Raw genomic sequence first — 27,865 nt, forward strand, 5'->3', positions numbered from 1 at the left:
TTAAATAGGTCATACTGAGGAATAAGAAACCTGGAAGTATCGTACAAAAACGCTGTGTGTGTTCCTTCCAAATGGTCTTGGTAGTCGTAAACTCATGAAACATAAACAGCTTGCTTCTGGCTTAAATGGACAAAGTTTCGAAGAGCGTGGAGATACTTAAAACGAGTACAAAATTCACAGGGATATAAAGCCACGGTGGCTTAATTTCTGAGATATTTTCGTCCCGTTTTGAACTATCTTTAACGATATAAAAGAAACTTTTATTTTCAAATTGTAACTTTTCTCTTTCTTTGTTACTTACTTATGTGGTAGCTCCACGTTTGTGTAATAATTCAGACACGTTCACGGTAATAATTCTTACAAGATAAAAATATACAGAATATGCAGAGTAAAGTACTCAATGATAATACCTCGTAGCTAAAACTGATCTCTATTTAAGTTCTATCTTTTATTCCCTCCAATATTAGACGCATGCAAAAGTTTCAAGCCCTTTTATCAATTTTACATTTTCAACTACATCACTTTCAATGCATTACAAATTGATGTTCGAAACACTTGGTACGATTTTCTGTCAACTTTCAGATTTCGTCGCGAAGAAATCACACAAAACACCTTCGTATTTCTGTAATATTTCGAAAGTTTTGTCTGACTAAAGAGAGCTAAATACATCGACCGGAACTTCTCAGCCCAAGTTAAAGATAGTGATTCAAGCCACATGCGGCTTAGGCGTTGTGGTCGTTGCTCATTGTGCTCACTGTGGTTTTGTGAAGCGGTCACAAATCGATCACAAAGTTGGCGTTTCAGACAAATCGATACCAACCAAACAATTGCGCAAAAAGGTGAGAAATTGTATCGATTAAAGATAATTGTTCGTGAAAAGTTTAAAAAAAAGGCTCAAACTTTTCCATATATCTAGTTTTGCTTAAATAAAAACCATAAGTGTTGCTTACAGACGAGTGTTGCCATATTACCATAGAAAAATGAAAAAAAAAGAAAAAAATAAAATATGCATATCAAAGCGAGGAACTGCACCACATTCTCCACTAGAATCGTATCCTTGATTAATTTCTCGCTAATTACAGCAAGCTAGAACGACGTTCGTTGACGGGATAAACCAGAGAATTACTGCTATCAGCTATAGGAGTACCATGATGTATACCAGATTAGATGTCCATTTCGTATAGGCAATTAGATAGTAATTGCATGCAGCAGGCTTCACTGTACCGCAGATGATACCAGCAACAGGAGGAACAAGAGCCACTTGTTTCAATTATGAAGAAATATTACTTAATTTCCTGCCGCTATTCCCTATATAAGATATTATTTCACTATATAGAATATTATCTCAGGATCATTGTATATAGGATCACTGTATATTATTATCAGGATTTAGTAGCTTGTTATCATTTTTCGTCGTTATTACCTCGATCGTCATCTTCCAGAAACGCTTATGGTAATCTTCAGTTCAATAAATTCTGCATTCGCTCGGCCAATCTGATTCGAGTCGAAAGAGATTTCCGGTTAAAATTCAAAGTAAAATTTGTTCGTGATATATTCTTGACCGAGTTTCTCAATAGGTTTATCTACAAAAGTTACTTGAACAAGTATCTAAAAGTAAAATTTCAATGCGTAAATGGTATATATTTAGCATTGTAATTAGCAAGCATAAAATCGATATATTACGCGAAATAAAATGACAAATCAACTATATTTCAGTCATTATGTCGTGTTACACGTACGTCACGCGCGTTAGTTGTCGTTTATAGGTTGCACGATGCTTTACTAATATTTAGACTGTAGATTTCACTTGTATAAATGAACGTAATAACCGTTGACATGGAATTATCGATCGCGTTGACTGAAATAATGAATTAAACGTTGATTTCAGTTTACAGTTTACGTTAGTAAATGAAACTTCTTTCGATTCAGAGTTTCATTTGTATGTTTCTTTTCGTGTGAAATAATATTACCTTCTTTTTATATTTGTAATTCGACTACAATACGTGGCTCGAACATCACCATCAAGATATATTTCACAGATCTGCTAATAAAATCTCGACCGTGAAGCACGTGCGATTCTATAGGAGAATCAGAGAAAAATAGATTTCACAGAGAGTTAAAACGCGCGGCAAGGATTTGTCAATTGGTAGCAGCGCGTCCGATTATATTCGGTCGCCTGTTCTAATGGACGCCAAAAGCCCCTCTAACCGGTGCCTCCATCATTGATAATAGAATATTTAATCATTTCGACAGGCCGGTGAAATCGCGTCGAAACTACGTGAGTCTCGTACCGAATGCTTTTAATTACACGACGTTAACTAATTATATTTCGAACGGTGCCCGGTCCCGTAACGATCCACATTCCCGGCACGAGTATTCCGGCTGGAAGCGTCGAATTACTCGTATGATGTCTGCCCGACGCAATTCCATAATTGACCGTCTAATCGATGCTCTAATTCCTGTTCTGTCGTGACGGTTTAAAGGGCTCCCGTCGCCCTACGCAATTGACGGCTAGCCCGATTAACGTTCCGTGTCTTAAGTCCCATTGAGAAAGGGAATTTACGTTGCTGACGAGATGACATGACATTCAAGTTACGCGTCGTGATAATGAAATAGCTCGTGGAAGATTGATTTCACTGGGTTAGAAAAAATCATCGTCGACAGATGATATATAGTCTTGAATGTAGACTTGAAAAGAGGGATTCGTATTTGGGACAGGATTCTGAGATTTTGGGAGTCGATTTGAACAATAGCGTTGGAATTACTCTCGCAATTGAACCTTTCAGAAGACAAACTCGTCAATCTCATCCAGTTACACGATTAACCTTCAATTTTCAAAAAACCAAAACTCAAATAACAAGGCAAACGAATTAATTCTTAAGCTTCCATCGAATCTTTCTTCACGAACTTGACATGATGCTTACGAAATTTTGAATGACTTATATCAATTATTCCAAGTTTATAGCGAAACGTAAAACTCAGTACTTTACGTTATTTGTTGCTGTAATTATACTAATTAGTAGCTCTGCTAATTGCAGAATAATTTAACGAGCAAGTCGCGTGTGGAAATAAAATAAAACGTTGATTAAAGCTAAATCAATAATGTCGACTAGTTTCTTCCCTTGCATCATTTCCTGAGAACTTTTAATAAACTTTATCTTTTTCTTTTAGAGAACTAAGATTTATATTTTTTTCTACGATTGTATACATTTGCACTTCTGAAATATCATATACCGTGGTCCTACATAATTTCGTGATATAATCGAAGTCATTCTCTTGTTATCAAAATTTTCTGTTCTTAAAATTTTGTTCTTCTTAATTAACTACATTACGTAGGATCATATTTCTTTAATCGCTAAATAACATCAAATTAAGAAATTCGTCAAAAATGCACTCATTATGTTCTTGTTTAACAATCTTCGTTCCTAACGTTATCTCGATCGTTTCTTTCCAGAAGCAGATTGTTCGAAGAACCAAAATCATCAAAGCTCTATTTAGAACGTATTAGCCGTGAGTCAGTAGCGCGATATTTTCGCTGGAAATTACCAGGTAAAGGGATGCAGCTTGTTACGAAACACTGGGAAAGCTCGTCACGAGGCCGGCCACGTCACGTAAATCGTATTGCGCGTGATGTGCAACAACAAGTAAGGTGTATGACGGGCTGAAATTAGTAGCGAAAGCAAGCCTTGGCACTGCGCCGAAAATACATGGCAATTTTATTTCGGCGCGCCATGGGAGACAGGAAAAAAGAGAGCCGACCAACACCATAGTAAGTGATAAATCACGAACCATGGCCGTTAAATAATAAATCAAAGCTATGCTTGCAAAGGTTCGCGAAATTAGCAGAGATTTCGGAGACTTTTGTAGCGCGATAATTCCCAAGTATAATAATCAACAAATCCAATTTACAATCTTATTGTCTACTAATATTTCGATGGAGAATTTTCAGAATTAGGAACAAAAGTTTCATTAGTATATTTTACGTAGCAAGACTCGCACATTCATGACATTCTCGACTTTTTTTATAATAGCCAATGAATTATAACAGCTAATAAGTTCAATTTACATTTGATTAGCCACGAATATTTCGATGAATAATTTTTTGAAACAGCAACAAAAGTTCCATTACTATATTTTGCCTAGCAAGACACTCATATACTCTTCTAGTTCGTCTCATTTTCATGAGCGTTCCACGCCCTTTATCGCTATACCTGTTTTTACCGCTCCTATTTTTTCCCCAAAGCAGTTAATTCGTATCCAGAGCTTCTACATTGAACGACGAAAGGATGAGAATTCGAAGGAACAGCATTCGTCGAGTAGTAGAAATAGTTGGTAACAACGTTCTTTGACTTCGTGGCTGTTATGAATATTTGAATATTTATCTTTCGCGGCGTCCGCTGCATTCATAGAGCATGGTACACAGATGAATTTATACACTTTGCTTGAGATAATTACCGTTCGAAATGAGTCCGCAACTCATTTCTACGGATTGAGTAAGAAAAGCAATTTTCGATAGCGAAGGATCGCACCAGATTTATCGAGATTGCGTATCGGTTTCCGCCTCGGATGTCGACCGATTCTTTGTTTCTTTTGACAGCACATGATATTATATTGTAGTATCGTGGACGAAAGGCCTAAGAGATATCGGGCGAACTATAAACAATGTCGCGAGAAAGCCGAAGTGCCGACGGGCCCAATAATGTATCGTCGGTCCTTCAATCGAATAGTTTCGCGGAAAAGGTCTGCGTGATCCCGGCCACGAGCGGTTGCGGAACACGTGCGTGGTAGGGCTAAGACAAAAGACAAAGGGATGCTAAGGACAGACAAATTAATAATATCAGTTGAGAAGTCAGAGAGTGTAAATCGAGAAGTCAAGGAATGCGAATTGTGTTGTCGAGAGAATGTGGTCTGCGTGAGAGAGAGCGTTGGATCCGTGGTGACGAGAGTTGCAAATCAACTATCTAGTTGTTTTAATTATAACACGTTATTGTGATTAGTTCACGTTAAACAATCATCGTTTCCTGTTTAACCAACATCTGTTTAATCCATTTATTGTAAATAAATTAATTGTAGTAAAGATCCTACAGTATGTTTTACACAAAACATCTCGAAACTTTTTTGGCAATGTAATTCGGTAATGAAAAATGACCGTCACGATTTTATCGGTAAAACGTGAAACAAATCTGTAGATGTTAAAGGATATTCTGATAAAGAAATTCTTCATTGGAAAATAAGAGTATATGGATTTAACTATGCATTTAATGTTTTTTGGTGGAAACAGGCATTGAATATTTTCAAAATCGCAGGGAAATAACGGGTAAACCCTTTAATTCGTTGAGCCGGTAACGCTTTATTTAAGAAATCGCATGTGGCGTGTCTCTGTCTAGCCGCCAAAGAAATCTAATTCTCTCTATTCGCCTGCTCTCTAATTTTTCTCTCGTTAATGGTCCGAATTAAATGAATTCAAATACCCCTTTAACAAATACAATTACCGGTAATTCGCCGAAGATAATTATCTCTCTGCCCTCTGACCACTCCCCTACTCGCGTTTTCGAGTGGAAAAAGGCCAAAAGATAAAGAGGCGGAGGCTGAGAAAAATAGTCGAGGGCATAGAGGAAGGGAGAGTGAAGTACAGAGATAACCAGCAAGTACGTAGATAGGGTGAAACTAAAAGAACGGAAGGCAATGATATATAGGGAGTAACAAATGATAAGGGAGCCACTTATGGGAAAGAAAATTGTCTATGACTTACGATATCCTTCTATATTTGTGTCTCTATGTAAGAACGTTTAATAGTTGTTGTCTGATTTGTATCTGGTACAGTAAATTTCATTGCTTTCCTTTATTTTATTTCGATTAATTTTCTTCTATATTATTATATCTTTTAATATAACCAGTAGAAAAATCATTAATTTTTAATAAATATTTTAACTTTTACTTTGTAAAAGCTGTCGTACGAAAGACACATATGTACGTGCTGCGAGGAATGTATTTTATGGATGCAAGTACAGAAGTAATTCCTTACGTCGTCCCTTGTTTTTTATACGTCATGTTTTTCAAAATAAAAGAATCAATTCGTAAACGTAAAGATTTTTATTGTTACAAATAATGCGGTAAAAGTGAAAAAGAAAGGGGCGAGTATCTACAAATGTTAATAAGAGATAAAAATGAAAGATTCCTACGAAGAACGATACACGATAGTGGCGTATGAGTAGCGGCGATCTCGTTAGTCACCTTAATTAAGTGTAATTCATCAGGAAACGTACACAGTTTGTAGAAGGGCGAATTTTTCGCCTCGAAACGAAGAAGAGAGCTAGAAGTCGATTCGTCTTCATTAATTACTCGTGGCGTGTGATAGCCTCGACCTGTGAAGTCGTGACTGCTGCATTATTTCGCGGATGCATCAAAGTCGTCACGTTTCGCGACTAAATTAATTCGAGCAAGATCAAGCAGCTTCCTGTCGAAGATTAGCTGATAACTAGCGGTGGAGCCGCTACAAACAAAGCATTTTCAATTCTGATGGCTTTTTAAGTCACACACATACATACGTGATGACTACACTATAAATTCATATGCGTGTGCGAAGAGAATTTGTAAACAGAGAAACTCGTTATTGAAGATAGTAACTGAAGCCATATACGAACGTTCAAAAAATCGACATTACGTCGAACGATAAACGAGGAAATATTGTGTATTCTATGTGCAACGAGAAAGAATATTAAAAAGCTATAGAAAGACCGAATGTCTGCGTGGTGCGATTAAAACATCGTAATCAATTTGATCGCATATATTAAATCGTAATATTTAAATCATATATTTAAAGAATTAAGAAAAGGAAAATAGAAAATAAGGAACGAAGAAGTTGCGTTGGAAATTCGTGCAGATTCGTTGACAGTTCGAAGTTACGTGGAAATGGTGAAATCGGCAGCCCTTTTTCAGGATTCAACGACGCGTGATAACCAAAAGCCGTACTCCTTTTCGTGGAAAACCTTTGCCTTTGACCGGCTGCTACGAAATCAATGGCGGATCAAAGAACGTTCGGCTGCTCTTACGACTCAATAGGACTATTCCAAAAGGACCACCTTCGCGGATGTATGACAGGGTGACTTTTCAAAAAGCTGCTGATTCGCGAAAGTAGTTGAAACCCTGAGCGAGCGATTTCTCTTGCAAAGTAAAGGGGAACATTTGTATTGAATATGCTTCAAGAATGAATATCAGGAAATTATGATTTGTTGACAATTCGGTATATTCGAAGTTTTGCTTTGGTACCGCTTTCAGGAATCTGCAAAGATACGAGGTTTTGAAGCTACCAGTTCAGTAGAAATCTCGTTATGTGGGCTCCATTTATTTCCTAATAGCAGCGATGAAAAATATCTTTAAAATGACTTCCACAAGTGCCGATAAATATTCGTGTGATTTTCCTACGCGCATTTAAATTTGGCAAAGGTGGTTTGAAAGTCTCTGTTTAGGTTCTATTCCTTATTCGTGAAAATATGAATTTACCGAAACATCCACGCTGTATTAACACTTTGACTGCCACGCAGAAATCACACGTTTCGCTCAAGATGCCACGGGAGTATTTTTATTATACAAAGCATATAATGGCAAAATAATGATAAATTGATGATGTAAGCAACATTCTTCCCCAATGGACCGTTTATCTTATTGGTGGTCACGGGTGACCATCGTGGCGCCTTGGTAACAGTTGATAGCAACATATTATAGCAAGGCTTCGTTTATTTCAACAAATCATTCGCATTCGTTATTTCGTCGTAAGCAAAACATCCAGAATATATTGTTGAAACATGTAGAAGGTATTAGTAAACAGTATTTGCTCATTCTATATACAATAGTAAGGTTTGTGTACACTTCTAACTTCAATTATATGATTATAAAGCAGCATTTACGATTACTTTCTAAGGTGTGTTTATAATAATATTCGTAGATTACCCCTCAAAGATATGGATGCAAACACAGTGCACCGTTAGATGCAAGATTTGTTCTCATTTCTTTTTATTGATGTTCTAATAAAAATGTTTAATTGATCAATGTATTTAACGGTTATATTCAAAATGCCCTAACTGCCAAATTTCATACAATTTTTACAATTGTAAGAAGTTCAAGCGCTCCGGTCACCAATGACCACCGTGGCGTTACAGGAGAAACCGTGGTAGGTCACATATGACCAACGTGGCAGTCAAAGTGTTAATTTGAAAGAGTATCGACAAAACACATGCCGCAAAATAAATGCCGCAATTTTAGCTTCGAACTGAAAGTTTCGGTGATTTAAACGAAACGCTTCTCGCGAAATTAGATCAAGCTTGCAATATCACTCGCTGGCATAGTCCATTTTATCTTCATAAATCAATCAATCGGAAGCGATAGCAGCATCGCTGCTGAAACGTCGCTGGAAATTTCTCGTCGATCCACCGGCAAGCAACAAGCCGGATAATCCGGCTGTTTTTCGGTCGATCGAGCCGCGTTAATTACAACCGTGTATCACAAGATTACACGCAGCTTTTCGATACGAACGACGTACCGTTTCTCGCAAACTTCCATTCGTCAGAGATCTCGTACCTTACGTGCTTTTGACAATTTCTCTGTAGCCACTCGAAAAACCTGACGTTTCGAAGACACTTTACGACTAGTTTTGCCTCTATTCGTCGAGAATTCGGGACAATTCGTTCCTAGTTTACGATTTAACGACAGTTTGTGGTCAGTAAATGATATTCGGAAGTGTAATCTGCGTTACTGTCTTGCAATTTCTTGTTTCTGGGAAGTTGTTAATGAGAGTTGATGAGAATTTTAGCTCGTTCTGGATAGTAAGTGGAAAATGATATTCCGCATGACCGTTTCGCGGTGTCCTTACCCGTTAACTTTTGGCTGACTGTTTCATTCAGCTACGTGGATGAACGAAACACGGATATTTGGAACTATTGTTGGGTTCTTCGAACTTTGAACTTGACTTGTTAATTTTTCCCATTAGTCACATTAAAGTATAAAATATTTCAGTTTTGTACTATGTGTGTGCTCAATATTCAACTGTTCTCCTTCTTTGAGACAACTCCGGAATTCAGATCCGATTTTTCCGCTGTTTAAATAGACGCAATGTTCCGACATTGACTCAAACGGACACTTAAGGCCCGTAAGAAGTGTTAAGTCGTAAAACTCGCGACAATTTCTGTTAGCTTCAAGAAAGAGAGAGGGAGAGAGAGAGAGAGAGAAAGCGCGCTAAGAGGTGCTGGGTTCCTTGGTAAGTCTCGGAGTAAACGTCGTGACGGCGTCCTTTCCCGAAGATGTCGGTCGAAAGTTTTCCAGTTCCAACGGAGCGACATTTAAATGGTTTGTAAGAACGCGAAACTCTGCGAGCAGTGTGCAATTATTAGAGTGAGAGAGCGGGCGAGTTCCCTATCGCCAAATTCAACAGTTTAGGAGCCGCTGGCGAATTGAAATCCGCGAATTCGCCGAGTCATTTCAGTTTGCGAACCCACGCTTTCTGGCCATGGTTCAGAACATGCTTTTGATACAATACAACACCGCCTTTGGGGAGATACGTTTCGTCTGCCATTGGAAACTAGGCCAGCCGAGCACCTCTGCGAAAGGGCCGCTGGAAGGTTCCTTATTTAAATTAATAGAGGGAACAAATGGATCATTCGAATCGCTGCGTTAATCACATACAATGGAATTGTTATATTGAAAATTTAATATATAGTAGATACGTTATACGATACATTTTAATTCAAGAAAAACAATAGAGTTGTTGCATATTGATGACATGTCTATTGCCATTCATAACTGTTCCGACACTTTTTAGCGAATTTGTCTTAACAGTATATGAATCTCCATTAGGTCTTAATTTATTTTTAATTAATTTATATACGTATTTATATACGTACGTGAGTAAATGTATCGAGAATCATAATGTCAATCGTATAGTCTGCAATGTATTTCGTGCTTTCTTGATTAAACTTTATTTATTAAATCGGAAGATTTAGTGAGTGACATTAACAGCATTGTAATTTTATTTCTTTCATATTTTATGAATTGTCTTAAAGAAAATGATTTATAATTAAAGATAATCATTTATATAAAACTAACGCATTAATGCATGATAATGTTATAAACAGTAAAGCATAATAATAAAGTTAGAAAAACATTCACCTCGCTTCGAGATTTTTGCTCCTTCTCCAGTTTACCATATAATTTAACTTCAATTAAATTCAGAGTAGGGACTATTATGTTTCGTGCATTTAATTTAGCACGACGTTAGAATTGTCTCCCTTTCTCTCGATTTATCGTGTTAAACATTTTCATCGAAATTAAATTACCTTTTGCATTTTAAACGCAAATCGATCATTTAAAATCAACCCCTTTTCTACGTTAACAATTTCAATCGCCGACAAAATGCATCGCTATCGAGCGCAAACACCGCGTAGCCGCTTTTAAAATGAACTTAACTTAATCACTTTAATGCAAGAAAAATACTCCATTGGAAAAATAAATTTATTCTCTCCACCGGTGCTACACTTTACCCTTCGTCTTTCACTTTCTGACTGGTTGGAATTCAAGTCATCCGTTCTTTTATCCTTCGCTGCAAACCTTTCAATTCGTTAATTAATCTATAACCTATAACACTTTTCAACAATGTCCAATATCGCTAAAAATGAATATAATATTTATATTAATTAAACTACGGATTTTTATGCATTTATGGAAAATGTAAACCATCCAAAGTGGAATATTTGTTACAACTTTTACCAGATGAAACGATATCTAAGTTTCATTTCTTTAACCGTGTTCATAAAAATATAAAGACCGCCAACAATTAACCCCTTTCGTCTGCGTGTTCTTCGTCTTTATCCACTTTAATCCTATGTAAAAAAATTCCAAAACCATATCCAGTTCACTTTACGCCGTTCCATTAAAACCAGCCTCTGCTTTTCGAGTAGAGTAGTCTCTTAATTCCCCAGACTTTAATGTCTCCGGCGGAACGAAGAGGATGAAGGAAGGGAGAAAAAAAAGGAAGGTGGAAGAAGACCAAGTACGCGGTCAGGCACGACCTCGACGATTCGCGGGGAAGAAGCCTCATCCTACTAGACGAGATGATTTCCTTTGAGAGACGAGATTTCTTAAGCCCCTCTGTTATTGTCTTCATTTTTATTCTTCGCCTATCGCATCGTCCTGCCGCAGCGACAATCAAAGGGAAGCTGGTATCCCTTGCATTTTTTATGCAGGACGTTTGGTATCCTCACGAGATCGGCAAGGCGCGTGGCCTGTACAAGGCTGAGGGCAGCTTTTCTCTTATCACGGATGGTTTTCCCTTTTCATTCGAGCTAGAAGCTAGACCTGCTTTGGTCTAAATTTCCTCAGGTCTGAAGTTTAGACCGTGACGAACGTTCACAGGGTTTCGCGCGAAGCCGTCTTCACCGCTGCCATTCAGCACGAGCATTTTTTGTCGCACTTTTCACGGCTGAGAGGTTAATTTCGTTAAACAAACGGAAGAGAACGCGCATGCCTAGGGTTTCGCCGTCTTTGATTTGTGGTTTCACGTGGTTCGGATTGTATGACGTACGTAGACTGGAGGTTCTTTGATGTTGGATAGTCGAAATACCGTATTGCGAGCTGTTCGCAAGCGTGAGATTTTTAATTTAGCTTGTTGCTGACGTTTCTTGCGAGAGCATTCTTCGTAACTGGGCCAGGGCACAGACTTTAACCCCTTGCTTTAATGAATTCGGAGAGCAGGAAATTGTACAAAAAGGCTTCATCACGGGTGATTCCAATCTTTTTCGGATATCATTGTAATCCGCGAGATATCCCGGGATATCTAAGAATTATGGCGTCTCTAATAATTGGCAATGAAATAATTTCTTAGACGATTAAATCAAAACTTTCTGCGTGTTTCTTTGTGCGATATGCATAGATTGCAAAAAAGAAGGAACAAAGATGTTTGAACGAACAAGTTGTGAGAAAGATATTCTACCTCCAGTATCTAGCAATCTCTAGAAAAATGATAAATTTCTAGCTTTTTTAATCAGTGGAATTGTTTACAATTGCTTGTGCCCATTGCGAGGAAACTTTCGCGAAATGACGCAAAACCGAAACTTTTGCCCATTCTCCTCCTCGGAACTTGTTCCCTGCACGTAACACATTTTCTAAAGAATCGCAAAGAAGCTGCAGTCTTTTTTGTTATTTTCATACAGTCGGATGGTTTTCTTGAGATAACACTAGTACTCTTTTATAATACTTGTAGACTGTATTGGTAGCCAGCAATCGAAAAAAGATAAGAAAAATATTTATTTGATAAATAGATGTATGGACTGGTTCTAAAAATTATAATCCACATTATATGTACTTATGTATGCTAATCTGATAAAATTAAGTTTTTTTAAAACACACGAATTCGCTTCTTTCCGGAGAAGTTCTTCCAATTTGTTTTTCTAAAAGAAACCCATCTTCTCTTTAGATTCAACTCTTTTTCTTAACGCCAGCGGTTACAAATCAACCGGACACACGAATACAAACTTCAAAACAACGAATTAAATATTATAACACTTTCGTAGGCGGCAAACACGTTCTGGCTGGTATTTGCACACGGCAGTCGCGTCGACACACTTTTCGCAAATATTGGACGAACGTGTGCATCGCGTTCGCGCCTACGCGATTCGCTCGAATCAACAATGCCTTATGAAAACCGTTTCATCGCGGAACTACCAGCGGCTGAACAAGCAAACGTCCACGAAACGAATAGGCGCGTCGAGTATTCGACGACGAAGGTGAAGGAGACGATGGAAACGAATTTAACCGGTTTTGATTATCCAGTCGTTTTCCTTTATATTCGAAATCCCAACGTACTCTTTCCAATGAAATTATAAATTTCGCTGAAACGTCTATCTTTATGTAAAGCTGGAAACAACTTTTTAACAACGCTGATGTAGCACGCTATCGATTCTTCTATGGTTGCAACTTATAGATGAGCAATTGACGTGAAAGTGGGATCTGCTAACAGAGAACTTTTTAACGATGGAAAATAAAACGAGCGTACTAATTTTTTGGATGAAAGGATATCGAAAAACATTTGATTATTTTAAACGCAACGAAAAGTAAAAGCAGTAGATGCAATGAAAAATGTTAACTGACCAGAGATAGCATAGGTACATTTGTTCGGTTGAAATTTTGTTCGTCACTGCTTTGGGGACCGCGCAGGTTTCGAAGTTTTATTTCGACGATAGTTAGATTTCGAGTTTTCAATCAAATGGAGTTCACGGCTAAATCGAGTTGACGAATCCATAAATGATAGAAAGCGTGAAAAATAAACTAGAAACTTAAATAGCTCTGAGAATTGGGAAAACTAAACTCATTTATGCGCAGAGTACCAGCAAGCAAATTTTAGACATATGAAAATCGTTTTAGTAGAGGAGGGAGCAGTATTTTATAGAAAATTAGATTTTAAATTAAATTAAATGCAATTAAAAGTTAATTTTTCAATGCAAACTATTCGAACTGTTAAAAGATGGGTTTTCTAGTTCTAATATTTCTTTATTTTTTTAGCGTAATCTCGTTTGATACTCTTATATAATCATTTTATTTCTTATTTAAAATTTCTATTCTTCTCATAGGATTAAAAATGTCTACTTAAGAATTTAGGAACATTATTTCTTTCAAGCAAATAGACTTCATAAAGCAGAAAAGAAAAGAGAAAAGAAAACGGAGTTTCTCCCCCTTGCACTTGAACAAGAGAAGAAGATCTCACAATCAGTGAGGTAAAAGATTCATCGAACAAACTACATTCAATTCCGTTCGAGAAACGAAGGAACGAAAAAAGAGTGAAGCGGAACATAGAGCACAAAAGAATCGCTCGAGCGTATTCAATCAGCACGTTCAATTTCACCAACTGGTACTCACATAATTTAAGAAAACTGCAATACATCCAGCCCGTGATACGGAAACAAAGGAACAGGCAGGAGAAATAACGAACTCGATCTCTACATCGTCGCTATCTATGTCAAATAACAACGAATCTCTAGTCTAACAGATGGAGGAGCAAAAGAATAGAGAAAAGGAAAGGAAAGTGAATATTGTACAAGGAAAACGTTTGATTTGCATATATACGTGGAACGAGATTCGTTGCAACGATACCAATCGAAACAAAAATCCTGTCAGACAATAGGAGCAAACCTTTGTCTATTCGCGATTAATCGACGACAATTGAAATAAATATCGAAAAACTAATCAGCTTCCACGGTAAAGTAAAATAAATAACGCGCTCGATAATGCCGGATATTAGTTTTCCATTGGAGAACAGCCATCCTTTCGACTGAATTAGCTCTTCTCTCCGTGTTTCGTTAACGATGTTCCTCGACTGTTTGCTCTTCGACCTATTTTTCAGCCGTGTTTCGCGCGAATCACTTGCCCCGATACCTGGAGATATAGACTGTGTGCACGGAAAAGCGAGCCGGATGCAACAAATTACGAGGAAATTGATGGGGGAAAATCTTCGTGAAAAAGAATCACTGGCAAAAAGAAAATCTTAAATCATACGAAACGTAATGCACTTGGGAGTTTTTTAACTACCATGGGGCTATTTAATTGGTATATAAATGCTACAATAAATACAACGACGTAGGAATACTTTTTGTAATCGCTGTATATCCAGGCGTTTAGCAAGAATCTCACTGTGCTCTTCATTGTATCATAGCTCCATTTGTTTCAACTCTTCAATTGGTTCAACTGTATGCGTGTAACGACAATTCACCAATTTTCCTTGCTACCTAGATATTATTTTTTATTATTCAAAATTTACTAACACTAACATTAATTAAAATTTCCTTTTAACAAACGAAGTTCTAGTATATATTCAAACAAAAAAATGTGGAAAATCGTAGTTGGTAGCGCAAAAGGCAATTTCTGCTCGAAAAGCTAACATTGTATTCATTGACAAAGTTAAAGTTCGCCATGGTAATAGCACTAAAACCATAATAGTAATAACAATTGCATGAAAGTACCTAATTCATTGCACGCACCAATCACTATCGCTATTTCTTCCCAACGCTGCAACCTCTGACACAAACAACCCTTCTTTCATTTTGGTGCCAATAGTTCTGTTTAGGTGGTTTAATAGGTCATTACAGCAATCAGCAGAGCAATGTTGCTACTTAAGCGCGAGCGTAATCGCGATTTGATTCATCGAAACCGCGGTTCAATCGGGCCGAACGCGTTGGGCTATTCCAGCGCAATTTTCGTTTCATTTGAAAATGGTAATACGCGTATCCACGGCGCGGGATTAGAATTCGTGGGTTACCTGTATGTTGCGCGCGACACGCGTGATGGATCTCTATACGCTATCGTCAGGGATCATCCCCGTTTCTGGTGAAACACGTCGAACCTGACTTTCCTAGTACACAGGGTGTCCATCAAACGTACGCCATCGGCAAAAAGTTTGGAAAATTTCGAAATATTCTTGAAGGATGGGTTATGGAAGAAAAACAAACCAAGAATACTCTGGTCTATAAATATTAGATTACTTGAAAGTAAACCTGATGAATAAATCGTAAATTTTGATGCATTTATGTTATATTTAATGGTGTCAAAGTGCATAGGATACACGTAATACGCAAAGATATATAAAATTCCAAAGTATAGTATACTTACTATAATATTTAGTAGGTGAAACAATTAATTGAACACATAACACGTATATTTTCATATTTTAATAAATTGAATTGTTTTTTCTGCTGTAATCCGGAATAAGAAGTCAACTTGTTCCAGTTGTTGCAGCACGGAACGTTTTACATTTATAAAATATATTTTAAACATGTATATTTTATGCCAGGCAAATCGCTTCGTATTAAAATAACGAAGCGATTGGACAGAACATTCCAAACCGTAGTAATCATATTTTTAACGTCCAATGATATTAAACTTCCCAGAATGGAAGTATAAAATTTAATTACATACTCCGAAATAACCCAGAAAATTATATTTCGTAATCCGTGGTTTTCAACGATGCACCAGTCGAGAAGGTTATCTTTTTAATTTGCCATTGAAAATGTTAAATCGCAGGTTAAATCAGAGTTAAATCACATTCGACTAATAATAATCCAGAGGGAAATTTAACAGAACTCGTAAATAAAATTAAACGGCCGATCCTCGTCTTCTTCCGTGTTCCTTTTCAAAGCAAATTAACAATTAATTAAAACACGGCGTAAAAAGCAATTGTACGACATTTTCTCTGGAAATAAATTTTAGCCAAAAAAAACTCGAGCAATCTGCTACTGAATACTAAATGCAATTGAAGCTATGAATTGCAAAATAGTAGGAATCCACTTTTTGACGCATGATTTATCGTTATGACGCTTTTTCGTTCACTCAAACCTATCTAACAACCGGACTATTTACACAAATTCATATCTTTATGAATACAGCTGAAGAAACTGTATTCTCGCTCCAAATACCACAGCAAATATTATATTCTATCCAACATTTTTGTCTTGCTTTTCCACGTAGAATCATCCTATTACCGATTATACCGTGATTGTTGAGACACCCTGTATACACAATATACACATTCGTGACCACATTCGTGATTATCGCTGTAAAGATGTCGCCGTATATTTATGACCGAATTAACCCACGGAAGTACCAAGTGCACTGGTATAAATGTGCTGGTATAAATACACGACGACGGTTTATACAAAATCGGCTTGTCGGCAGAAATGGAGTTTTGCGAGAGTAAAGAGGATTGTAATTTATGGACGTAAGGGTTGGTTAAACGTTGATTTGACAATCGTGAAATCGAAAGGTGCACTTTGACAAGCATAATGCGAATTCGAAACACTTGTAATCTGCTTGAAATTTCTTGGCACGTGTGTAATTTCCTTTTTTGAACGCAAACAACGGAACGTATGAACCTGTGTGAGGTATCAAAATTGCATAGACCTACATAAAACTCATGATCTATTCTTCAAAAGAAGGATTCAATTTTCTTGCATTAGTATTTCCAATTTATTCAACAATTTTTATTCGATTCAGAAGAAGAAGCGTTACTGCATCGTGTTGAATTACGCGATATCTCTGTTGAATTTGAAAAAAATACTTTTACAAACGCTTTAAAATGTCCATTGAACTATCAAACAAATTAGCGTTTAATTAAATTTTCATTACTTCTACCTAATAAAATCCAATAAAATCATGGTACAGCAAATATTAAAGGTCGTCAGCGTGAAACCGTTTCCGTTGAACGACAACTCGTCGACGTCGAAGAAGCGTGCGCAGACTTCCGACAACGTCTCCGGAGATGCCGGAAATTAAGTTGGCCAGCGAATTATGCAAATACGGATGATCGGTCGAGGTAACTGAAGGAACGGTATTGTCGTATCACGATCACACAGACAAGCTATGGAGCTCGGCGACCGATCCATGGTATTTGAAATTGAAATAGAATGTTCCAGCTTTTAATTAATGCTAACGGCCGTTCGTGCGCGTGTGCACACGTGTTGGATGGCTTTTCTTTTCACTTTTCGTCAATTAATTTCGCATCGACGCGACGCTCCGACGATATTTCATTGTCTCTTTCTTTCTGCTGGTTCGCGCCTCGTGCGTCCAATTAACACGTCTTCGGTTAATTATGCGTTCCGCTGCAAGGACACTGACACGGCCGGAATTTGGAGCACGATTTTCTGGAATTCGAACATGATGATTCGATTCGCGTTTGATTCTGAGGCCGTTTGAACCTATGTGAGGATTAGATTCGTTCGGTTTCATTCCTTCATTCGATTTTTATATTACGATATAACGTAAATTACGATATATGTATCATTTATATCGTTAAATTTAGATTTATATTGTTCAATCGAATTCTTTAGACAACGCATATGCAGCAGAGATGGACGAATATCGCAGCATAATGGCACACAGGCTAGAGTTTCTACTTTTGAAAATCATTTCTTCCTCTCTCTTTAACGCAACTATTCAGGTTGCAATTTTATTAAAGCAAAGGATTTAAAAATAGAAACTTTCATATTACAATACGTGTAATAATATATCATAACAGTATGAAATTTTCTAATTTATCGCTGTTATATAATACTTTTAACCCCCGTTTACTTCTCCAGTTAACGTGCTTCAACTTCTTTTTCCAACGTTCTTCGTTAAATGAAATTCTCAATTACCTGAAAAGCTTCGTTCTCTATAAACGAACATACGTGTTCCTTCGCAAAGAATCGATCGTTCATTATCGCAGCAACGTACATAGTTACCCCTAACTCGCCTCCGTCTCTCAACTACCAAAGAACTTTTAAAAGTAAAGTGGTAAGAACACAACAGAAAGAGGAGCCTTCCGTCGTGGCACTACATACGTCTAATCTTCTACGGGTAGCTTTGTAACTTGCAATTTTCTCCTACTCTGTAACCGCTTTCCCTATCACGTATTGTTCTTTCCACCTACTTAGCGGTTTGCCTCTTTCTGCCCCTGTCACTTTCAATCTTTATCTTCCCAGTTACGTTAGATTCGGTCGTAATTGCACGTATAACATTTTAAATTATTAAATCTTAGGCTAGTGTCGCACATGAAACGGCCGATTTAAAAATCTTGAAAATTACAAAACTTTTTTATCAACACTTTCTTATGTAGTTTTATGCAGTTTTTTATGTAGTTCTTTATGTAGCTTTTTATGTAGTTTTTTATATAGTTGCACCAATTCCTTGGCTAAACAATGAAACCTTCGTTCCACTTATTAATCCAACTAACAAACAATCGTATCCGATTCAATGAAAGGCATATAATCCATCCGACATACCACAAGCTAAACAGAGTTACGTTATTCGACTACATAATCGACAAAGAATAGGAGAAGAAGAATAGAAGAAGAAACGGGCCAATAAGCCAAAAGTAGGAATACGTATTTATACAGTGTCGTTAGAATCTTCTTGTGAAGAAAGGAAATTTCTAGTAAGTCTGTGGAAAGAAGCTGATATTGTCGGCTGATGAAAAGAAGTCGGATTCATGAGTCTTTCGGCCTAATACGATCGAGATTCCAGCTGATGCAAGGGCCTTCCATGCAGACTTTGCGGAAGTGCGAGCGCTACGCGTTTACGTTACTTTCCTGTAGCTACGTGCCCGGCTTGCCGCTTGTCTACTTGGTCCTGATTTGATTTCGATACCCAACCGCGATCCCGTGGGAATTCGCCGTTTCCTCGCCGTGGAAAATCAGCCAGGGAAGAAGTTTCCCGGACTAGCCTTCGAATTACGAAAGCGTTCTCCGTGCTTTCCGCGTGTCTCGACGGAATCGCCTGATCGAATATCAGAATCTTCCTTTTTTTCTTCGTTTCTATTGTTTCTTTCGACTAAGATGGCTGGGATATTAGTTTCCGTTATTCTTTCCTTATTTAGTTCACGTTGGATACTGAATTTTACAAATAGCGGGATTCAACTTTGCTGCCTTCTTTCATCCCCTTTTAACCGAATTGTATTTCTCTATTTGTATGGGGATGATTGGTTGGTTACGGAGTGATTAATTGATTACATAAAGATGTCGATACCGTAACTTAACAGTATCAAGGTACTAGTCTCTGTAGAAAAATGATATGTGTGTGTCATTAAAAATGTTAATTTTCAATTATATTATAATTCTTTTCTTCTTTCTCTCTTTCTCTAACATACAATTGAAGTATTTGCTTAGCATCCAATTTTACTATTCGCTGATGCTACAAGTTGCGCTATTAAGGTTCAGCGTTAAATCACATTATTGGTTCTCAATTTCAAATCACGTTAGTCGGTTGCACTGCCCCGATTGTATAATAGTATCAGTTGGCTGCATTACTACTGAGTTGTACTACTGAATTACATTAGCAATGGCATTTTGCACGATAATTAAACCATTATTAGCAAGAAGCAATGTAAAATAAAATAATGGCAATTATCTCACTGATTGATTTTTCGTTTAACGTTCGAAATAAAAAAGATAATGGAATGCTTTTATTGAATGTTTTCGATGTGACATTGTTATTCCAAAAAGATCGATATTTTACTCAATTTTCTGGAAAGTTATTACAGGAACATAACCGGAATATTATCGCCAATTGTTATTCCATTAATTATTTTTACTTTCAGTTCCCAGCAAATTAATTTCATTTCTGCTTTTATTAACAATTAATATTATTTAAGCAAAAAAATCATATAATACATTTGATACGTTTACCTGAAATTTATTTGTAATTTATTTCAGGTTTACGCGGATGACTTCTCTGTATTTTATGGCTCTACCATAAAAATCGATTTGTTCACGCCAATAATGTGCACATTAATTTCACTTTCGTTTAGTTCAGATTTCAAGTTATTTATTTCATTTTCCTTTAGTTTAGATTTCAAGTTATTTATTTCATTTTCGTTTCATTTCGATGGATATTTTGTCGATTTCCCACGGGGCTCTATTTCAATCTATGGGATCAATCACAAAAATAATAGAAGAGTGTTCGATGATACATCTTATTTAAGATAAAGTAACAAAGCAAATAAGAAATAAAATAAAGAATTCGTTTGAATAATCGCTTGAATGAAAGTCTATTTCGATAGTGTCCGATCCATTCTGATAATGTTTATGTATATTATATTATGTTACGTTCAATATTATATTTTTGTGAAATGTTCGATATTTCAAGACTTCGACAGATGAGGAACATAGTTGGCATTCGAATCAGAGTACTGGTGTAGGTTGAGAACGTTGATGGATACGGAATCGTTATGTCAGCGTTGAACGTGTGTCGTGTTCGATAGGTCACTTCGTGACAGTAATCTGTTGCATTTTACTGCCACGCAATAAAATACCTTCCATGCATCTTGTTTTACACACCGTCCAGCTGGTTGTAATGTCAAACGTACAGCGAGAAACTTTCGAGTACTGCCGCTATTTTAGTATTCTTCGAACGAATCGGCCTGGATTTATGCGAGAAGGGCGGGTTACTGAAATTTTCTGATAATGTCATGTGGAACAGCGCAATAAAATTCAAGATTTCATTACGAAAAATATAGATTGGAAGGAGAGGGAATAGACACTTCTTGTAAAAGATTCAATTACAGATTATTAAATTACTAAATTAAAATGTAGAATAATTTTTCTTTTTATTGCAAGCAGAATAATAATTGAGGCAGATCATTTATCAATCAATTGAATCTAAAAGATTAAGCATTTAGCATTTAGTTACTTAAGAGGGAAGTTTGGTAAACTGGAAAATTTGGAAAAATTTGGAATTTTGCATAAATGTAGTTCGTGTGATACTAATATCAACGTGATGCGATATGAAAAGTTAAGATTTCTTTGCGGTGGTATTTTCGCTCTTACGACCGCTTTTCAGCTGGAAAAAGGAATTGTTCCGCTATTAGCGTCGCATAAACTACACTTGTACGAAGTTACGAATATTTTTGTATTTTCAAGCTGCCGAACTTCCTCTGTTAGAACAACTCGATATCAAAATTTCCAACACACTAGAAAAATGAAACTTTCCGTTTTTGAGTTCAAATTTTATTTTTTTCATTTCCATTCGTTGATAAAAGGGTCAGTGCCCTTTATACAAATTTCCAGTAACATTGCTGTCTGTTGTTCTAATATTAATTAAATGAAATTTAATATGTTAATTTTCCATTACTGATTTTCCAGCTTCTAAATTCTACCCCCACGTCATATTTCATTTCCATAATTAGTTATAGTTTAATCACGTATTAACATGTTGCAAACTGTATTAAATGTAATATAATATAAAATAAATTATAATACAGAAAACCAGACGGGGAACAAAAGTTCGTTTAGTTATTAAAAGCTTTTCAGAAAATACTAACAAGTTCAGAAAATACTAACAAATAGTAACAAGTTGTACCTTTAATGAGTAGACTATTGGCGGCACAGAGTAACATAATGTAGATAGCTACGAGTTTGTAAACTTGGAACAAGATTTTTATATTTGTTACACAACGTTCAAACATTACAATTCGGTTAAGGTAATAATCAACAAAATCTGCAGAAACAAAAATAACGTATAAAAATCAAAGTGACACGTAAAATAATCTTCTAGAGTTTCAGCATTTTACAGTACCGTGTCAAAAATTCTAGAACAGCGATACTTTCAACTTTAAACTCTACTCAAAATAGTCAAAATTCTCGTCCTGCTTATCGTTTGTTCCAATAATTTTCATTATCTTTCCATTAACACCATTGGTTCTTCTTTTCTGCGTAACGGACAGCACAGTTTCAATTCTGAGGTACTATCTAAAGTTATGTTGCTAGTTTCCATAAATGCAAGAGCTTCAGCATGTTTCAGGCATCGGAATGCATCGTAGTAGACACTGGATACTCGCAAGTTCCATACATACGCAACGTATCGAATTACCAAGTATTTTCGAGGCTTTCGAGAAATACCTTCGACTGTGCTGTGTTCGATTACCATAGAAATACGCGCTGGAAAATCGTATCCACGTCAGTGTGCATTCTTTACAAACGCACCTGAATCGCGCATAATATCCGCTGAATATATTTACATTTATTATTCCATTTGTTCCTGCTTCTTGCTACTACCTTTGATAGACAGGATCGAAAAGGTAGACAAACAAAATCTTCATTTTGGTTTGGTAGAACAAGCGTTTAGTCCTTGTTTCTATGATACGATGTTTGTTCTTTTTTTTTTTTTAATTTTTTCGTCGATTTATCCGAAAAGTAGTAAATAAAATTATATTTCTAAAAGTACCTTTTTAAAACGATTTTTTAGTGAAAAGTAATAAATAAGGTTATTGTTAAATAAGTATTCCTTTTTTAACGATCGTTTTGATTTGTAGAAATGTGCATGAAACTGCATGATAAGTAACAATATAATCTTGGACATATCTCCTCTATTTCTTGAAATAACCCGCTCTTTATCCTGTACAACGTACAGTCAATCATAGACTTCAATTGTATAGAAATGACGACTTTCCATACGATTTTGAATTTTTGGAAATAACAGATGATTACCAAAATCCTTTTTCGAGATTATTCTTGAAAAAAAAGTCGTTTCTCAGACTACTCTCGAATAATATTTCAACAAATTTGTTCGAGAAATCGAAAATAAGTCATGAAATTCAGAACTATTTAGAAATATATTTTCTAAAAATAAAAGAAGATTGATTGTGCTAAATTTATTTATTTATACATGTAATAGAGTGAAAGAATTGTGTCTATACATTGAACAGAAAAAGAAGAAAATAAGACAGTCATTGAGATACAGACCATAAGCTACGGATTGCAAAAACTAACTTTTGGATTTTTTGCCACTCTGTTTGTTCGTTTGTTTATACTCGCATCACGTAAAAACTACTGAACGGATTTTGATGGGTTTTTTCTGTTACATCTACAGCTTACAGCGCAGGAAAAAAATAGGCTGTTTCATTTCGATCCCTTTTGTGCAAGCTGCGAAATAGCCTGGCATCACTGGATGTACGCGCTTCCATGTTTCGTAGGGACAAGCAATGATGGTTATTGTTTACGTCATGTTTGTTCTGAAATCGAACCTTTTCGTAATTTAACATTTTTACTACGAAGAGTAACTTCTAAAACTGTTGTTATAAAAATATGCAGGTATCTCATTCATAAAAATCCATCTGCCCAAAAATTGTTTTTGTCTGTAAATCGTAATTGTTTTCTCCTTAAAAATTGTGTAAAAAAGAATAGTAATAGTCCACGCGGACGAAGTGAAAGCTAGTAATTTAAAAAATCTATTACATCTCAATAACCTAGGAACTTGGAATAAAATCTTCGATCAATATTGTTTGATAAATATCATTCAGTTAGTATTATTAATATGAAAGTGGAAATAGCTCGTACAACTTGAAATCTTTCCACAGATATAAAACTCGAGATTATAGGTTTCTTTAGTTACAGAAATTTTCATAGAGCTCGTGATACTAATTCACGCGACAAAGACCAAATCAAGTTCAAGATCATCCTCGACAGCTTTAATCACGTTCATTCCCATGTGTGAAGTAAGTAGGGGGATGCTGACGGAATCAGCTCTAACGTCGCCGGAAGTGGCTTGCAAGAGCGAAGAGGAGGGCGGTAAGGCATAAGGAAGTGGTTGTAGCTGATAGCAGGGAACGCTATGCCAATATGCGGCCCATCCGAGGGGTTAAAGGTTACCAACCAGATATCTGAGTGACTTGCAAGGTTGCAGCCTTCGCGATCGCTGCTAATCTCGTTACCCTTCAGACGGTTCACGTCCTCACCTCCGCCCTCGTTTTCCACTCACTCATCAGGTAGCTAGCTCGTGAAGCTGCTGCCTCGATAATTTTCCTTCGGCTCGATTGGCTGCTCAATTGATGATAAACTTGCGCGATCTTAAATTTTGTGTTCATCTTCGCTTTCTAATAGCTTCGTCAGGATGACTTGATAAGAACTTTGAAACGACTCCATAACTGTGATTGCCTCGATATTTTCTTCTTTCTGTGGCTTTATGATTTCTAAACGAGTATGATTTCCTTTACAGAAAAATTTGGCAAGCTTCATTTACTGTGACGACCATAAAGCGCTTATGGTGTAACTATCTTGCAAGGACTACTGGATTCAAAGGAAAATAATTTCACTGGACTAAATTAATAAAAACACTATCGTTCATAAAAATCTGCTTTGTAAACACCGCTTGTGTCGGGTGAACACATTGCACAGATTTTCCATTGCGATGCATTATATTTTTAGATCAAACGATTATCAACTACTTGCCCGGAAAAACTTTTCCGATTGAACACTTTTTTTTTTACCAAGTATGGTAAAGTACGAAGCAAAAATATCTGACAATCGTCTCGTTTTTTATAGGAATTTTATTAATAAACGTCAATGAAAAGCTTCGACGACACAAAATACCTTTCTAATCAACCTTCATGAAAGTTTCACAGAACACTGCAGTTCGAACACCAAAAAAACGAGCAAAAGAAACTGCAATCGAGGGAACGTATCGTGGCAGCCTTCAATCACGGATCCATCAGCTACTCATGGTGAACTGCTCTCAGTCGATCATCGCTTAAAAACAAACCAATCTTACGGTTTATCTTGAAACCGAACAAAATAGGTCAAATGAGAACTATAAAATGGTGTATGGCATAAAGACGAAATAGAAGAAGAAAAAGAAGAATTTCTTGTGACCTTTTTTTTCTGATCTCAACATCCTACACTACATCATTCTAAAATGCTTGTAGTCTAATTAATCTGTCAAATACAGCTGATCGTATGGGACCACGAGGTCGCAGTAATGTCAAAGAGCTCGTCAAACCTTCCTGGCAACGTCCAATCAATGGCGTCGAGACGCTTGCAAGACCACAGAGGAAAATGTCCAAAGAAAACATGTCACGAAATGTTCCTTCCTATATACGCTTTTATCGTGCAACTGCTTTTACCATGTTCGTGCTTTTCTTTGTTAAATAAGCAGAAGATACGAATAACGAAAATCGAAAAGAATGAGCATAATTGACGGAATTGTATTCGTCATTTGGTTTTCGCAGAAAGTAGAATTTTTTGTGCGGTTTGCTTATATTTGGTATACACAGTGGCTATACAGAAAGTATTTGTACATTTTCTGTTTATTTTATGAAGCGTTCTTTTATCAGATTTCACATTTTATTTTTATAGCGGTAAACTTTCGTAGTTATGTGAAAGTACTAGCAAATGATATCATATCGTTTATGTAGTACTAATAGCTGCAGCAATTAGGAAATAAGATTTGTTAATTTCTTAAAGAAAACCTTAAAATTTCTAATTCGAATTTTCTAGTTTGCCATTTCATATTAATTGCTTCCTATTAAAATGTTTCAAATAAACGATGCTTTGCAAACTTTCTGACCAAATTGGTTGGTGTACGAATACTTTGCATAGCCAAAGCATACTATTATGCATCTACACTTATTTTATGCAACAAACTTAATTTAAGCTGCAACTGTGCCTCGTGCAGCTTAATTTTAAGTAACCCGATGAGAACCGGTGTATTATACATGGTAAAGCTATCGGTACAGTCAGCTACAGTGTAAATTTGTAGAAAGTAAAAAATAAATATAACTATTTCGAATCTAAAACGATACCATAATTATAAGCAATTCTTATAAAATTCTCTTAAAATTATTCTTATAATTCGTTATAAAAATTTGTGCCATTCAAATAATTCATATTTTGATGTTGAACTTCAAGATTGACGAATTCTATTGAAATGCAGATAAAAAGTATATAGATTAAGATGTCATTTGAAAATATATCATTAAAGTAATTCAAACAAAAAATGATTTGAAGGTTTTTCACTGAAATGGTGGAAAACAAAGGTTGGAATCATTTGACGTAAATTTTGCGGAAGTACACTTTTATGTTTCAAAACTATGTTTTATGATTTCATTAATGGCTTCATATTTCCTGAAGAATTTTCCATTAACTAAGTGGTTATTACTATAACTGCCTTTTGACCATTATCTCGTTCTCTTTTCAGCAAAATCGCAATTTTGAAAGTAGCTTTTTATTTATTGGCTATTTCTGTTTTTACTGAAGATATTTCCGTATTTTTTACGATATAGTCAACCTTTTCTCTAATTAAGTTTTAAATTTTACGTGAGTTATTTATTAAAGTTAGTAAAATAAATATAATAAAATACATGCAGTTATATTATAATTTTTACAATTTTTAAATTTTTCAGGCGATTAGTCAACAACTTATGCAAAATTCCAGTTTTTTCGTTCACTATATATATACATATAAATTTGTTTCCATATATTACATATAAGGTGTCATCAGAGACAAATATTGCTTTTGTTCATTTGCAACGCGGGCGCGAATGTTCAACATCGACGAATAAAAGTACCGTGTAATTTAATTTAGTTTAATGTATTCTATAACTCGGAGATTTATAGCGGTAATATCTTCTTAATCAATGTCAGTAAAGTCTAACACAGATATTGCGTTAAAATCGATGCCCTAATCTTCGCTGAGATTCACAACGAATCATGTGGAATCCGGTTTCCCGGAAGGCTAAATCCCATTAGTTCCGTAGTCTAATTTCCATGTGGTTCCCAACGTTAATTCCAATTTGCATAGCCGTTTACGCAAAAGACGCATGACGTAAAGTGTATTAAAATCGATCGGAGAAAAAATATCAGCTAAATTGGTACTAAGCTTCATGTAGAATATTAAACGATACATTACACAAATCATTCTTCTGTACGTAATTATTTCACATTAATACATGTGATTAGCAAAAAATGGAAACAAAGTTCTTACGTATTTTTCCACGCTGAACGCCAATTTGTAATCTGATCTTCTTCGTTACCTATAGCTTTCTCAATTTTATGTGATTCCATTGTTTCTTTAATAATTCCGACACATTTGCACGCATCTCCATTATTTAATATCGAAAATAAATATTAGGTTGTCCGAAAAGTTTCTTTCGTTTTATAAGGGAATAATAGACGCACAATGTTTTTTGTTTTATATTAGTTTATTGAATTATGCACGAACATAGTAATAGAAATGTAACGAAATGGATCATACCTGATTTCATAACATAATATAAAACAGAAATTGTTGTTCATCTATTATCACCTTATGAAACGAAAGAAACTTTTCGAACAACCTAATACATAGTATTTTTTTCACACAATAGTATCTACTAAACTCTAGATTCTACATAGTAGGAATATCAAGATCATTCCTACGCGTTTCCCCGACATTTTCACCGAGGAATGGAGCAACAACATTTTTCTTCCACCTAACTCGTTTCCGGCAAAGTTTCAGGCGTTAACATTTCGCGTATTCGTACTTGTGCACGTAGTTAAACACTCGCTTATCGTCGACGTTCAACTAGCACGCGGTAAAATGTATA

At 36.0% G+C, this 27,865-nt stretch overlaps 2 protein-coding genes across 4 annotated transcripts in view; one reads left to right on the forward strand and one right to left on the reverse strand.

Moving 5' to 3' along the window:
* The window catches only part of LOC117207515 (zwei Ig domain protein zig-8), a 316,183-nt gene that overhangs the window by 6,922 nt on the left and 281,396 nt on the right, over positions 1-27,865 (reverse strand). The gene's annotated exons all lie outside the window — the stretch shown is intronic.
* On the forward strand, positions 336-24,934 carry LOC117207497. 3 transcript variants are annotated; one of them, XR_004487526.1, is made up of 2 exons: positions 336-839; positions 3,455-3,742. XR_004487526.1 is itself a non-coding variant. In XM_033447798.1 (2 exons), the coding sequence occupies exons 1-2, from the start codon at positions 716-718 to the stop codon at positions 24,083-24,085; spliced, it is 309 nt and encodes a 102-aa protein (XP_033303689.1). In that variant the 5' UTR covers positions 356-715; the 3' UTR covers positions 24,086-24,934. The 3 variants fall into 3 exon arrangements, 1 of the variants encoding a protein (XP_033303689.1); XR_004487525.1 differs by lacking the exon at positions 3,455-3,742 and adding an exon at positions 1,083-1,892 and having other exon boundaries at positions 354-839; XM_033447798.1 differs by lacking the exon at positions 3,455-3,742 and adding an exon at positions 23,901-24,934 and having other exon boundaries at positions 356-839.

Source organism: Bombus bifarius, unplaced genomic scaffold (assembly GCF_011952205.1).
Source record: "Bombus bifarius isolate JDL3187 unplaced genomic scaffold, Bbif_JDL3187 scf7180000008033, whole genome shotgun sequence".
Lineage (NCBI taxonomy): Eukaryota > Metazoa > Arthropoda > Insecta > Hymenoptera > Apidae > Bombus > Bombus bifarius.

Excerpts from the sequence above, each read along its gene's own strand:
- LOC117207497 (XM_033447798.1), top strand. The coding sequence starts at position 716 with ATGCGGCTTAGGCGTTGTGGTCGTTGCTCATTGTGCTCACTGTGGTTT. Across the intron at positions 840-23,900 it reads CCAAACAATTGCGCAAAAAG|AAATTTTCATAGAGCTCGTG; the intron begins GTGAGAAATTGT and ends CTTTAGTTACAG.